The following is a 13331-nucleotide window of genomic DNA, read 5'->3' on the forward strand; positions in this document are numbered from 1 at the left end:
GTTATTCCCTCAAACTTACATTTCTAAATGTGAAGCAAAATATAGTTTCTGTCTGCATTAGGAATGAACAAACGAAAATGCATACTGAACACTTTCGTTTCAACCAAGCCTATAAAATATAGACAACAATACAGAAACCATCTTGGGTTTTGTGTTTATTTACAATTTGATGTGAATAAGACAATGACATGAAGTTTTTACAACATAGTACTTGAGATCATTCAGGTAGTTATATAAAAAACAAAAGTAAACAAAAACTAAGATCATAATTGCAATAATCAATGTGGACACTACAATTTGTTCTTTTATCCGCTGGTGAATACACGTGTTCGTCGTATAACCGTGCTGATCATTGTGTTATCAATATACGCAATTTGTAATCAGCCTTACGTTAAGTTTCTGTAATGTGTGAGGTATTGTTTTTTATTATTCCCGATATTCACTTTCTGAAAAATTTGGATGCCGACCCTGTCCAACCAAGACTTGATCCCGGATTTTTCTGTCTGTAAATCGCTTTGGCGACGGAAATAAATAGATTATCCACACCTGTGTCACTGGCAGCGCTAACTTCCCTAAACTCGTATCCCTTTTCATCCGCAAATGCCTGAAATATGGAAAATATATTATTTATTCATCGATTTCATTATGAATAAATGCGAATATGAGTAGACTAATTCATTTTTTCCTGTTTATCAGAATACATAGATTTACACTGAGAATTAAATGTTGTACAAGGAAGTCAGGTGTTGCGACCAACCAAAAATATTTACAGGCAGCAACGATCAAAATCTGATCCATAAGAATAGAATTTGCTTTGTATACTGATGGCTATATATCACATATTGATTACATTGGAAACCATATAAAAAACCAACATGGCAACAAAATCATAATTCAATTTCAAATTCCATAAAACCAGGGCAAAATATGAACAAAGAAAGATTTACACTCAAACTCCTGAAGAAGTACAAGGAGAATTAACCAGGTGTCCGGATGAGTAAGCGTTTTCTGCTTCATCGACAACACCTGCCATGTAAGCCTTGGTCAATCAAAGTAAGTAATGTCATGTTCTCAAATGAGATCAAGGTATACAACAAAGGAACCAACGAGCATATTACTTTTACCTTTCCTTCGTCAAATGTCACCTGCCGTTCTTCATCCTTTTCACATTTGTTTCCAACAATGAATTTCACTACTTCTGGATTTTCCGTTTCAGGGGATAAATGGTTGTGTAGGTTTTTAAATGTACTCTAAAATAGAAAAAAAACAACTTCAATTAACATTCATTATATTGATCTTCGACGTTAAATTAATTGATTCACAGATAAATATGAAAAAGAAGAATGTTCATACACACATTCCAGCTTTTATAAAGTTAACATAGAATGAAGATTATTGATTTCTTACCGATTTTGTGACATCATACACCAAACAAATCGCTGATGCCCCCCTCACATAAGCCTTGGATATGTTTCTGAATCGTTCTTGACCTGCTGTATCCCACTGCATCAGTAAAAACCAAAGTTTCCAAGCATTAAGTAAACTTCATATGACATTGATTACCTAGTACCCACGTATCATCAGTTGAAATTAAATTTTTTGGTGTTCTTTACAAGTATTGTGAAACATGTTTTCTTTGGGTAGGTAAGTTAATATTATTTTAAGGAAGTCTATGATGTTTTGGAAATGGAGCTGTGTGCGTTTACATCAGGATCTGTGACATAGAGTGCATTGTCACTCTATGATCGGTCGTGTTGGTACAACAACACATAAAAGGAATTCTCTATCCTTTTGATGACTGCAAGGTCGTCGAGTTTTTGGACGTGATACTCCAATTTCCTCAATAGGGAACAATGCCCAGGCATTAGACAAAGTGTTACCGAATCGAAATCGATAGGCAGTTTTTATACTATTTTCCAGTTTAATGTACAAGACTGTAAATATGGGAATAATACCGCTAAAGAGTTAATTATAATATCGTATTCTGTATACTTCAGCACCATTTACATAAGTCATCCATCTGATGACGGCGATACTGTAGTCATCGACGCGTCATATATAATTGTCTTATTGGCTGTAACATAAGTGCTTGTATTGTTTACAAATAGCCTTGTCCTTAATGGCAAATATAAAATAATGTATTCAACACGATGACCACACACTGGTTCTGATGTGTTTGCATTTCTATCAAGCTACTAAATGTATACTTCAAATACGTCGACACTAGTTAATCTGCTGTTATTTATGAAATATTTGAAAGGTTGTACTAGACACAAAAGTGAATAGCACCTTTAAATGCAAAGTTTGAGTTAAATACAGCAGAGTCAAACAATGAATTCAACTGCACCATACAATTGTTTTTCCCCTTCTAGGACTCGTCAGTGATGCTAAGTGATATCTAGACTTAAAACAAAATGAGAAGTTATAATATAATATAATAAAAACAATTTTTCATTTCCTTTGAATTTTCGCAATTTTCAATTGAAAGTTATTATGTGGTAAGATTTTTTTCATTATACGGTCTCGATTTTCGTCAGCTATCTTTTCATCCATGTTCATTGTCATCAACTTCTACAAGAACAGTATGCCTTACAATTACTCTTGCTGTTGATGTAGTGATAGCCTATAGATCTATTGAACAAAGATATGTTAATTTTTTCTGAAGGAAATACGTCATAACAACAAAACACTAATAATGAGAATAACACATAGATGTAAACATATTCTACAGCAAAGATTTCCTCGCATGTCTAAGTTACTAGACAGACTAAGTAGAAGAGCTCTTTCAGGATATATACTTACGACCTGAAGCTTCATTTCCACTTGATTCGACAAAAACATGCGCTTTATTCGCTGCAAAATAAAGTTATAATTACAAGGAAAGTCGGTCAAATTTTGGGTCCGTGTTCTTCAAATCGTTCTCGAGTTAAATGCACATTCTGTGCTAAGGATCATATACATTTGGTGATAAATCTGAATTCTTTATATGTTTCAAAGGTTTGAAGAAATTTCGGGAACAAGTTAAGTATGTTAGGTTGAGCACAGATTTCAGGCTTGAGTATTGGTATAGGTCAGTAAATACAGACCATTGCATGGATAAAATATCCCTATCATGTATGTTTCACAGTATTCTCAGTCTGTCTTAAAGGAATGAGCGAACCGTCGCATAATTGGTTTAGGTGTTTCCTCAAAAATGATTCATTCTTCGGCTAAAAGGAGAATTGAATTATAGGCATATTTTAGGTTTGAGTAAAAAAGACATGTTTTGGCACTGCTGAGCAGCTATTGGGGATCAGCTAATATCAATAAGTCCATACCACCAAAATGTCTTGATATACAATGAATGATTTCGAACGGAAATAAAGCTAAATACGCATACGGAAATAATGTTTCTTTAAACTGTAGTAAGCTTAAATCCCTCTTCCTACTAAATATGAATTTGTTAAAGCTTCATAGCTTCTTGTTAAATTTCCAGGAAGAATATTTATCTCTGGGTTTTGAGAAGAAGCGTTTTGATGGTTTTTTTCTCATTTAACTTCGCTACGTCCCTGGGGTCACCCAATGTCAATATATACAAAAAAAATATAAGCTATGGGGTTATCTGGGAGACCTTTGAAGACTAGAAATTTCGGATGAGATACTGTTGAGCAAATAATGTATTCCACTGCCTCATACATCTGTTTCGACCATCTTGCAACAGCTCAATAGATAAAATAGCTGTGTGATGCAGTTTGGTTCATTATGTTGCTATACTGTATGTACTTGAGTCCAAATTTGTATGCAAATATAATCTAATCAGCAAAAAAAAAAAAAATAATAATAATAAGAAGAAGAAGAAGAAGAAAATGGATTTGGATCTTTTAATTATCTAATGTCATTATAGCGAAGTACTTTAATCTGTTGACCTTTATGTAGATCTCTTGGTGGCATAATAAATGTCAATCTAACTATAAGTCTGTTGATCAATGGAGAAGATCATTAGTTCAGAAACAAATATTGGCATGCTAACTAAATCTTATTGAAAAATAGTAAAATCCATTAATTCAAGGCCAAGTATATTCATAAAAAGTCATTTAGATTTATCACTAACATTCCTATACGAATTTTCTTCTATCCATGAAATCAATGTCATGTTCTCAAACGGAGAATGTAGGTTATTGTTATTTATCCGAGGACAAATAAAAGCATTCCGATTCCAGACATTTATCAAATATTCAGACCCAGATATAACAGAATGACAGGTGTGCCACGTGAACTATAAAAATGAGACAAGAATTAATGTTAGATAAATGTTTACTTACGAAGTCAATTCCGATTGTCGTTTTGTACTCTGTCGAAAAACTATCGTCCTGAATAGAAATAGATAAAGCAGACAAATTAAATTTTGTTGTAGTGTTTTGATATCAGAATTTATTACGTTGAACAAAACGAATATGAAATACTAAATTAATCTGAGACACAAAACAAACCCCCAAAAAACCAGAAGCATTAATCCTTGAATATTCGTCTGAATGTATTATTGACAATATTGATGCAATCTGAGTGACAGATACATTGAAGGGGGTCAATTTCTGTTGCAATCGTATTGACAATAAATCTGAACTGACAATCGTTCAATAGCTGCATTTTACATTTTAGATATCATCCTGTTATTACCGTGACAAGATAACAACGTAAAAGTTTTCTCCGTGCATTTATTTACTGGACAAGCTTCCTGAAATCACAGTCATCTTCATTATCTATGCAAATGTACAATGATGAGAATAAAATGCAGATGGACACTGAGTAACTGGAGCTAAAATGCAAAATGTAAAAAAGTACATTTATTTGATAAAAGTGGTTTCCACATTTCAATTGAAATAGTTGTATCGTAAAAGTTACTAAAACACGGCCTTCTGCAAAATCATGAAAGTGAAAGAAAACATACAAAACAACCACGAGTTTGTGTAACCTGTTTCAAAAAAGGATAAAAGTGCTAATAGGAAATGTTCTCTACCCTCGCGCGTTATGATTTGCAGTGGAAGGCTGCTAACTAATATCCAAATTTGATAATTTTATATATTTCATATATTCATACATTATAATGATCTACCAATGTTAACATGTCAATTGTGAGTTTATTTCATCCAAAACAATAGATTACAAAAAAAATAAGAAATTAATTTTGACCGTGACACCAAATCATTGCATTTAGAGTTTTTGTTCTACATAAGGTTTAAACAACGAATGTAATGATTAATAATTGAGGCATCAACAGTTCAATATTACCGATCTATTAGGGTAGACACATTATCAATAATCATCATGAACATGGTTTACGAAAAAGGAAACTTATTTGGAACAAACTCCATTTAAAAATTTAGAGTTTTATTTCAATCCAGGAAAGAATAGTTATTTTTCTGTATTTCATAATTAAGTTTATATTACATCGTTCTACCCACAAAGGTAAATACTTTCCGTCATATCACACAAATTGATGACTTCAGTGCTTAGTTGAAAGTGTTGTACACTTTAGTAGCTCTTTCTTTGTCTAACAAGCACAATGTCGCAATATGAAGAACTTCATTGATCAAGATTCATAAAGAAAAAAAAAAAAAAACATTGGAATGATCTGTTGTGAGGTTTACTGCCTATATCTGTGATCTGCTTTTAAGGAAATATGGTATATTAACACTTTTCTCTTTAGAAGTATTGAGTAAAGAGCTTTATACATTGTTCGATGTTCATTCCAGATTTATTTTATCATCTTACCGTATATCTTGTCAGCAGACATGTTTTCCCAACTTCTGCATCTCCAAGTAACAAAATTTTGCCGATAATTGAGGTAGGTGCCTGTTTTACTTCTTGTCTGTAAATAATATCATTCACACGTAAAAGATTATTAGAAAAAAACAATAGTTACGGAGGAACAGTATTTTTTTTTATTCGTGTCGTGTCTTGACCTCAAATTCATCACGCTATGAAAACACTATCTTCAGAAGGGACCAAGAATGTTTCTAATTAAGCAACAATGTGGTTATATTGACCTATCATGAATTTGATGTAAGTATCAAAATAGGGTTTTCCATGTAAAATATAGTCGAATGTTTATCAATATTTCATTGGTAACTAAAGGAAAATGAGTGTCAGACCCATTTCGAGATATTCTGACTGCAATAATAAAAAAAGACACGTCGTAGATTTTGAATAAGAGACTAGAAATCTGCACAACTAGGAATCAAGTAGACTTCTGTTTACAGTCATAGTTCTTAATCCATAATATGTCATGTATAAACTTTGTGTCGATCGGAATCAGGTAGAGAATCTTAGTGGTATATGTTGACTTCAATATCTCCTCACGTGACACCTTTAAGAGCAATCTTTCCTCACTTACCTCCCCTGAATATGTTTATGTATACAACAACACTCACCACACCGACTCACTAACCAAGCGACTGTTTTTAAGCACATTCACTTAGTAACGAGTAAACAATTGTAAATATACTTACTCTTCTGTCATCTTCGTTGTATAAAACCTCCGTTATAATAATGTTATGATAGAAGATCATTACTCCTCATCGTTCAAGTCTATACCTGGTACATGTGTGTAGTCTATAGGTGTCTGTACGAACTATACACTCGGTTATGCATCGTTAAATAACCAATAATCAATGACATGATCCACAAGGTTTAAACAGGAAATGTTACACACTTAGTAGTCTTCATACAGAATTCTTATCAATGACTTCACTATGTTGTGATCTGTAAAAGCTGGACTTTTAAGCAGATGTCCAGTGTATGTCATTATTTAAAATCCGCAATAGAATATATCGAACACTTCACTCACTCGCACATATACACAGTGTGGTCTCTTTATTGATCTACGTTCTAAACGCTGGGTATTTATTTGAAAACCTATTCAAACTGTGAAGTTTAAATCCTGCGACCAAACATATTCTTAACATCTATATCACTCAGTTCTCTCCGATCTTAATAAAAAAAAAAGCTCGTATCAAGGAAGTGATTATTTTGTGACTATCATTTACGTAATAGTTTTATCTCAGTTTAGTTCGATGTGACGTGTATCTTGACCTAATCTTACAGGACAACAGAATGCTACTGGGGATGACTATTTTGATGTATTAAATATAAAACATACATTATGTATGTTCTTTTTAAATTCAGTTCTGTTCGAAGTACACAATTATTATCATTATAAAGGAGATATCCAGGATATATTACACAAGTGACATATCCAAAATCTGGAATAGGTGAATTAACTAGATAGAAGGACGATAGTGACGAAGTGATGAACATAATGAAATTTCCCTCACATGCTTTATTCATGATTTAACAAATACACAGTGTACCATGAGACAAATCGACATAACAGCATTTATATCCATTGCTATAGAATTATCTTGAAATGATTATCGTTTCTCTCTAAAAGATTAGTGATCAGTCCAAGAACTTCAGCAGCAAATCGTCCAGAATCAATACAAAGCATAAGTATTAAAATAGGGTTTACCAAGTTAAATGTAGTCGAATGTTTTTTTTCAACATTTCTTTTGTAACTAAAGGGAAATGAGTGCAAGACCCATTTTGTAGTGTTCTGACTGCAATAATTAAAATACACGTCGTAGATTTTTAATAAGAGAATAGGAATCTGCACAACTAGGAATCAAGTAGACTTCTGTTTACAGTCATAGTTCTTAATCCATAATATGTCATGTATAAACTTTGTGTCGATCGGAATCAGGTAGAGAATCCTCACTTTTGTATTTGTTGACTTCAATATCTCCTCATGTGACACCTTTGAAAGCAATATTTTCTCACTTACCTCCCCTGAATATGTTTATGTATACAACAACACTCACCACACCGACTTACTAACCAAGCGACTGTTTTTAAGCACATTTACTAAGTAACGAGTAAACAATTGTAAATATACTTACTCTTCTGTCATATTAGTTGTTTACTGTATAAAACCTCCGTTATAATAATGTTATGGTAGAAGATCATTACTCCTCATCGTTCAAGTCTATACCTGGTACATGTGTGTCGTCTACAGGTGTGTGCGCGAACTATACACTCGGTTATGCATCGTTAAATAACCAATAATCAATGACATGATCCACAAGGTTTAAACAGGAAATGTTACACACTTAGTAGTCTTCATACAGAAATCCTATCAATGACTTCACTATGTTATAATCTGTAAAAGCTGGACTTTTAAGCAGATGTCCAGTGTATGTCATTATTAAAAATCCGCAATAGAATATATCGAACACTTCACTCACTCGCACATATACACAGTGTGGTCTCTTTATTGATCTACGTTCTAAACGCTGGGTATTTATATGAAAACCTATTCAGCTTTTTCACATTTTGACATTTGATCCGATACTTTTTTTAACTGTTACCAAACAAATTATTGACCTCTTGACAACAGTATGCTACAGGGGATGGTTATTTTGATGTTTTGAATAAACAAAACATACATTTTGTATCTTATAGTGTACTTCAGTTCTGTTGAAGTAAATATTTATACACGATTATGAATTGATCATCGTAACAAGCAAAATAGAAAAAAAAAAATAAAAATAAAAATAAATGAAAAATGTTATCAGGAGAACATTATTTTATTGAAGTAGCAATTTATACATTATAACGGGAATATATGCATCTCTTGTTCATGTTTCATAATATATCAACAATTAACATTTCTTTAAAATGTAATAGGTACAGAAAAGCTCAGATAACCCTATGTTAATTGTGTTAACACTATCACTAGCTTTACACATATCAACAGTAACATCTCCTAGATTCTGACTCCTTTTGTTATTTCTTATCACATAAATCATTCCCACTACCGAATATGATTTTCACTGTAGATAATAGAAAATTCAATTTGATTTGTTCTTTTATTTACGATCAATAATTATGTTCACTTGTCAATTACCTGATTCCAGTACAGTTATCCGATGTCTTATTCTGCTACATCTGTCCAATGTCTTTATTGCCGGTCAATTGTCCAATGTCTGATTCTGTTGCATCTGTCGAAAGTCTTATTGCTGTATAGTTTTCTAATGTCTGGTCTCCGAAAAGTTGTCCACTGTCTGATTCCTATGCAGTTGCCTACTGGTTGATTAAGGTACATAACCACACGAAATATATATATATATATATATATATATATATATATATATGTGTGTGTGTGTGTGTGTGTATACTGTTAGGTAAGGAATTACAAAGGCGGTAAAACCTGACTTAAACACCACATAATCGAATGATAATGACTCTCTGGGTTAAAATGGAAAGCGTAACTTCAAAAGTACAAAAGGTGAAAAGAAGACTTTACCAATGGAAACAGATGAGAATATTCCAGAATAACTTTGAAATGAAAAAAACGGAAAGTATTTGACAAAAAAGATAGGCAACAAATCACGTAAATATGCTATGAATGTCAACATTCTGAATTTATTATGTATCTCTTAGTTATGGGACAGGTCAAAACTTAGAATTAGTATTTTGACTCCTCATGAAAATATCCTGCTAAAGCTACTTAACTTCTGGTATGTCAACCTATACAGCCAATCTCGTTTATATATTAATTTAGTGTGACACAGTTCAATAGAAAGTGAATTCTAACACAATATCTTCTATTTCAACGTTTTCTGATTGCCAAGGTACCTCCCTTGAGTATAACTTCGATGCAGGTACGTGAAATAAAACAAGCATAGGATATTCACATTTTCTTTTACTAAAACGTTATCACCAACAAAGCAGCACGCACATATCGTATGAGTTGGGTAAGTGACGCCACTAGGGTATCATTAACAGTGCCCGCAAAAACTAATAATGGTCACAAATCAAATTATTAAATTATATTGTAACCATGTACATGGACGGTGCCTAAAACATCAAAGAATATAATTCATTTTTAGATTTTAAATTAACATCATCCATGTCTTTTCCTCAAAGAACAGTATGCAAAGTGTCATCATCCTTACACTAATATCATGAGAATTCCAAACCATTGGAAAACATTAATCCGAAGATTTTGACCAAAATAGAAGTTGTGTCCTAACATCTCCATAATGAATAAATACAAACCAATACATAAAATCATGTATTCCATTCTCACTCCGAAACAACAATATAAAGACCCCGAAAGAGTATCAGTTTACTAAACAGACTACCGATATGATCAAAGATGTTTAATTCCGATTCAATCTCGAATAAACTAGGATATGAAGAAAAGGGAACAAAATACAATGACACTCCTGAAAAAGTACAGTGAAAAGGCACAAGGAGAATAAGACCAGGTGTTCCGGAAGAGCACGGGTCTTTTGCTTCATCGGTGATTCCTGCGATATTAATCTTTTTCAGTTCAGGTAAGTAATATCACGTTCAAAATGTGATAAACAATAAGGAAATCAACATACACACCAAGAAACATATTGCATGAATTAGTAGAACATTCCTCAAAGAGGTCATTATGGCCTGTATCTCTCGAAACCCTGTGGTATGATTTTTCTTTAGGTTGGTAATGCAATGCAAAATCATAAAAATTATTATGCAAAAAATATTCACAAATGGAAAATGGAAAAACTTATTACTGCATTAAATACTTCCGCAAAGAAACGACAAAAAATAATTATAATAGAATTACCACTTTACTACCTGACTATTGAATATTGATTACTTTAGACAACTTTTAAAATCCGACAACCAATCCTTAAATGTTGTTATCAAAAATGTTGTGCATCAAAAGAAGCTTGTATGTTGAAGTGATAACTAAAAGGTGTTTAACATTGAAAATGACTCTTTGAATGCCGTTTCAAAATCATTTTGGAATTACCTTCGTAAGTGTGATGGCAGACGTACATTTTTTGTTTGTTTGGTTTTTGTTTTCTTTTTTTTTCCATATCAAATAGTTTCGTTTTAAGAAGGGAAATTTGAAAATTTTGCGTTGCAATTGACTTTAAAATCAGAAACTGACATACAGAAATCGCATGGATCGTCCGTGTATGTTTCCCGAGTTGAATTGGTATAACAACGGGACATCATTTTAATTACCAGTTGCTGCAAGTCATCCCTGCGTTGTAACAGGCAATGGTACAAAATAAATAATAGAATAAAATTATCATCAATTTATTGATTCAGTAAATAAAACACACGATTAGAAGAAGGATTTTATGTCAATCTCAACTGGTGGACATCGGTGTTGTTGCCGAAATGTGTTCCATTGCCAGCAGTTGAAGATCATCACATGATATATAACTGTTGTTGCATTAAAAGTTAGGAAATTGCTTGTGAAGCATTGCTTTTTATTATTCCTTTTCATTTCTTGAAAAATTTGCATGTACAAAACTGTATATATGGTAATAGCAACGTTGAAGAGTTAATAATAATATCGAACTCTATATACTTCAGTACCATCTCTATAAGTCAGTGATCTGATGAGGGTGACACTGTAAGTATGAAACGCAAAAGTTTTCATAGTGGTTGTAATATAAGGGCTTGAGCTATTTACAAGTAGTCGTGTCCCTAATGGCAAATATGAAATAATGTATTCAACACGATAAACACACATTGGTTCTAATAGGTTCTACTTCTACTAAATCTGCCGTGATGAAAATTCATGTGTTATTCCATTGCAATATTTGAAAGATTGTACAAATGACACAAACGTGAATGGCACCTTTAAATACAAATTTAGAGTTGTGTACAATAGAGCCAAACAGTGGATTAAACTGCATCACACAAATGTTTCGTCCTTCTAGGATTCATAAGTGATGCTAAAGGCCTAAATTCTGAAACCAAGGAGGCGACTTAGGAAAATTTAAAGTGACCGAAAAGAAAATCAAAATCTAGATGGGAAGGTGCACGAGCTCTATAATTAGATAAAATTCGAACTTTTCATACATAGATAATTCTAGAACAGCGTCAAATACATGTTTATATTCTGAACAAATGAATTAAAACGTGGCATTCAGGCTACGGCATAGGTTAATGTCAAAAATATTTCCTCAAGGATGATTCATTGTTCAGCTAACAGAATTAATTAATTCAAGGCATGTTTTAAGTTTGAGTAAAAATGATCCTTTTGATAAAGATGTTCTGTGCTTGAAGTTCAACTTTGAATAAGTCAGCAGTAAGGATTAGTCCAAGATATGGCATTTCTGCATTAATTAGTGGATCAATTTTGTGGACGCTTCGTAAGACTGGTTGTTTTGAGAATGTAAAACCCAAGCGATTCTTGTCTTTGTGTTCCTTTGCCGGTTGTACAGCATTCCATTATCGCGTGGTAAAGTCCTCGGTATTTGTATATATGCCGACATTGCTTTCCTGTTGTACTACTTGACCAATCGAATTCAAATATCAATCTGAATTTTCTTTCACTTTTAGAGCATAGTCTACTGCTTCACCAAATAAAAAATAGCTATTTTCCCATTCAATTAGTCGCCACTGTAGATTCCGATTGGTAATTTTCAAACTTGAGGACAAGTTCAGTAGTTCTATGAAATGTTGTGATAGAGAAAATAATCTGAAACAACTTCCTCTAAGAAATACAAGTCCCTGGATCAAGAAATTGAACGTTTTTGGCCCGAATGGCACATTTTGAGGTGTAAGATGACAAGATGAACTCTAACCTTATTTTATAATAGGTACTTGATATTGAACAGGCTAAAACTAACGTTCAATCCAACACGTTTTCTTAACAGTGGTGGTTCCTGTGTACGGCACTTCTTGTTCAGATCTACCTACCTAGGAAATTTCAAGTTGATGCATCTCATTGTTTTAGTGTAATATTCTGGACCAAATTTAAGTATGAAAAATAGCAAAGTGCAAAAACTCCTAAATCATGCAAACGATAGTGATGGTTCTTGTGCACTGCACTTTTCCTGGGTAGCAGGAAACAGTTAATTTGCTTTTCCCCTGAAATTATTGGTCACGTTTGAGATATACAGGCATAGCAGATTGGTTATGAAAAATACACCTTTAGATGTATAGCAAATATATATTCATAAACTACATAACAATGACATTAATAGTAGAGAAATAAAAATTGTGTTAATCAAAAAATAAAATCTGATTTCTGTGATGTGATTGCCATGGTTAAAAACTCAAAAATACTTTTACTTCCAACATAACACTACAACTCGAATGTCTTCAAATCAACAACACCGTCACGGTAACAAACTACTTACAATTAGTAATCTCCAACAAAATGCAAAAAAATTAATCTGAAAAATATAAAACTCTGCATTGTCCACTTCAAACAACATGACAAGACCAATTTTAGCAAGGATTTATTTCAATTCTGATTAAAAATTTTATAATGG

At 32.7% G+C, this 13331-nt stretch overlaps 1 protein-coding gene across 1 annotated transcript; it reads right to left on the bottom strand.

The window, feature by feature from the left end:
• Window positions 1-439: 439 nt before the first annotated feature.
• Window positions 440-6499, bottom strand: LOC132551386 (uncharacterized). The gene is made up of 7 exons (XM_060215530.1): window positions 6489-6499; window positions 5752-5848; window positions 4302-4349; window positions 2803-2853; window positions 1408-1503; window positions 1125-1250; window positions 440-604 (listed from the first exon to the last, which is right to left on the bottom strand). Exons 1-7 carry the CDS (start codon window positions 6497-6499, stop codon window positions 440-442), a joined length of 594 nt encoding a protein of 197 aa, XP_060071513.1.
• Between the last annotated feature and the right edge of the window lie 6832 nt (window positions 6500-13331).

This window comes from Ylistrum balloti, unplaced genomic scaffold (genome assembly GCF_031769215.1).
Source record: "Ylistrum balloti isolate Yb309-2 unplaced genomic scaffold, AGI_CSIRO_Ybal_v1 Utg369626, whole genome shotgun sequence".
NCBI lineage: Eukaryota > Metazoa > Mollusca > Bivalvia > Pectinida > Pectinidae > Ylistrum > Ylistrum balloti.

Bases quoted from the DNA above. Each gene is read 5' to 3' on its own strand.
- LOC132551386 (XM_060215530.1), bottom strand. The intron at 1,504-2,802 runs GTAAGTATATAT...TTACTGATGCAG, and splicing joins TGGAAATGAAGCTTCAGGTC to TGGGATACAGCAGGTCAAGA. The intron at 1,251-1,407 runs GTAAGAAATCAA...TTTCTATTTTAG, and splicing joins TGTATGATGTCACAAAATCG to AGTACATTTAAAAACCTACA.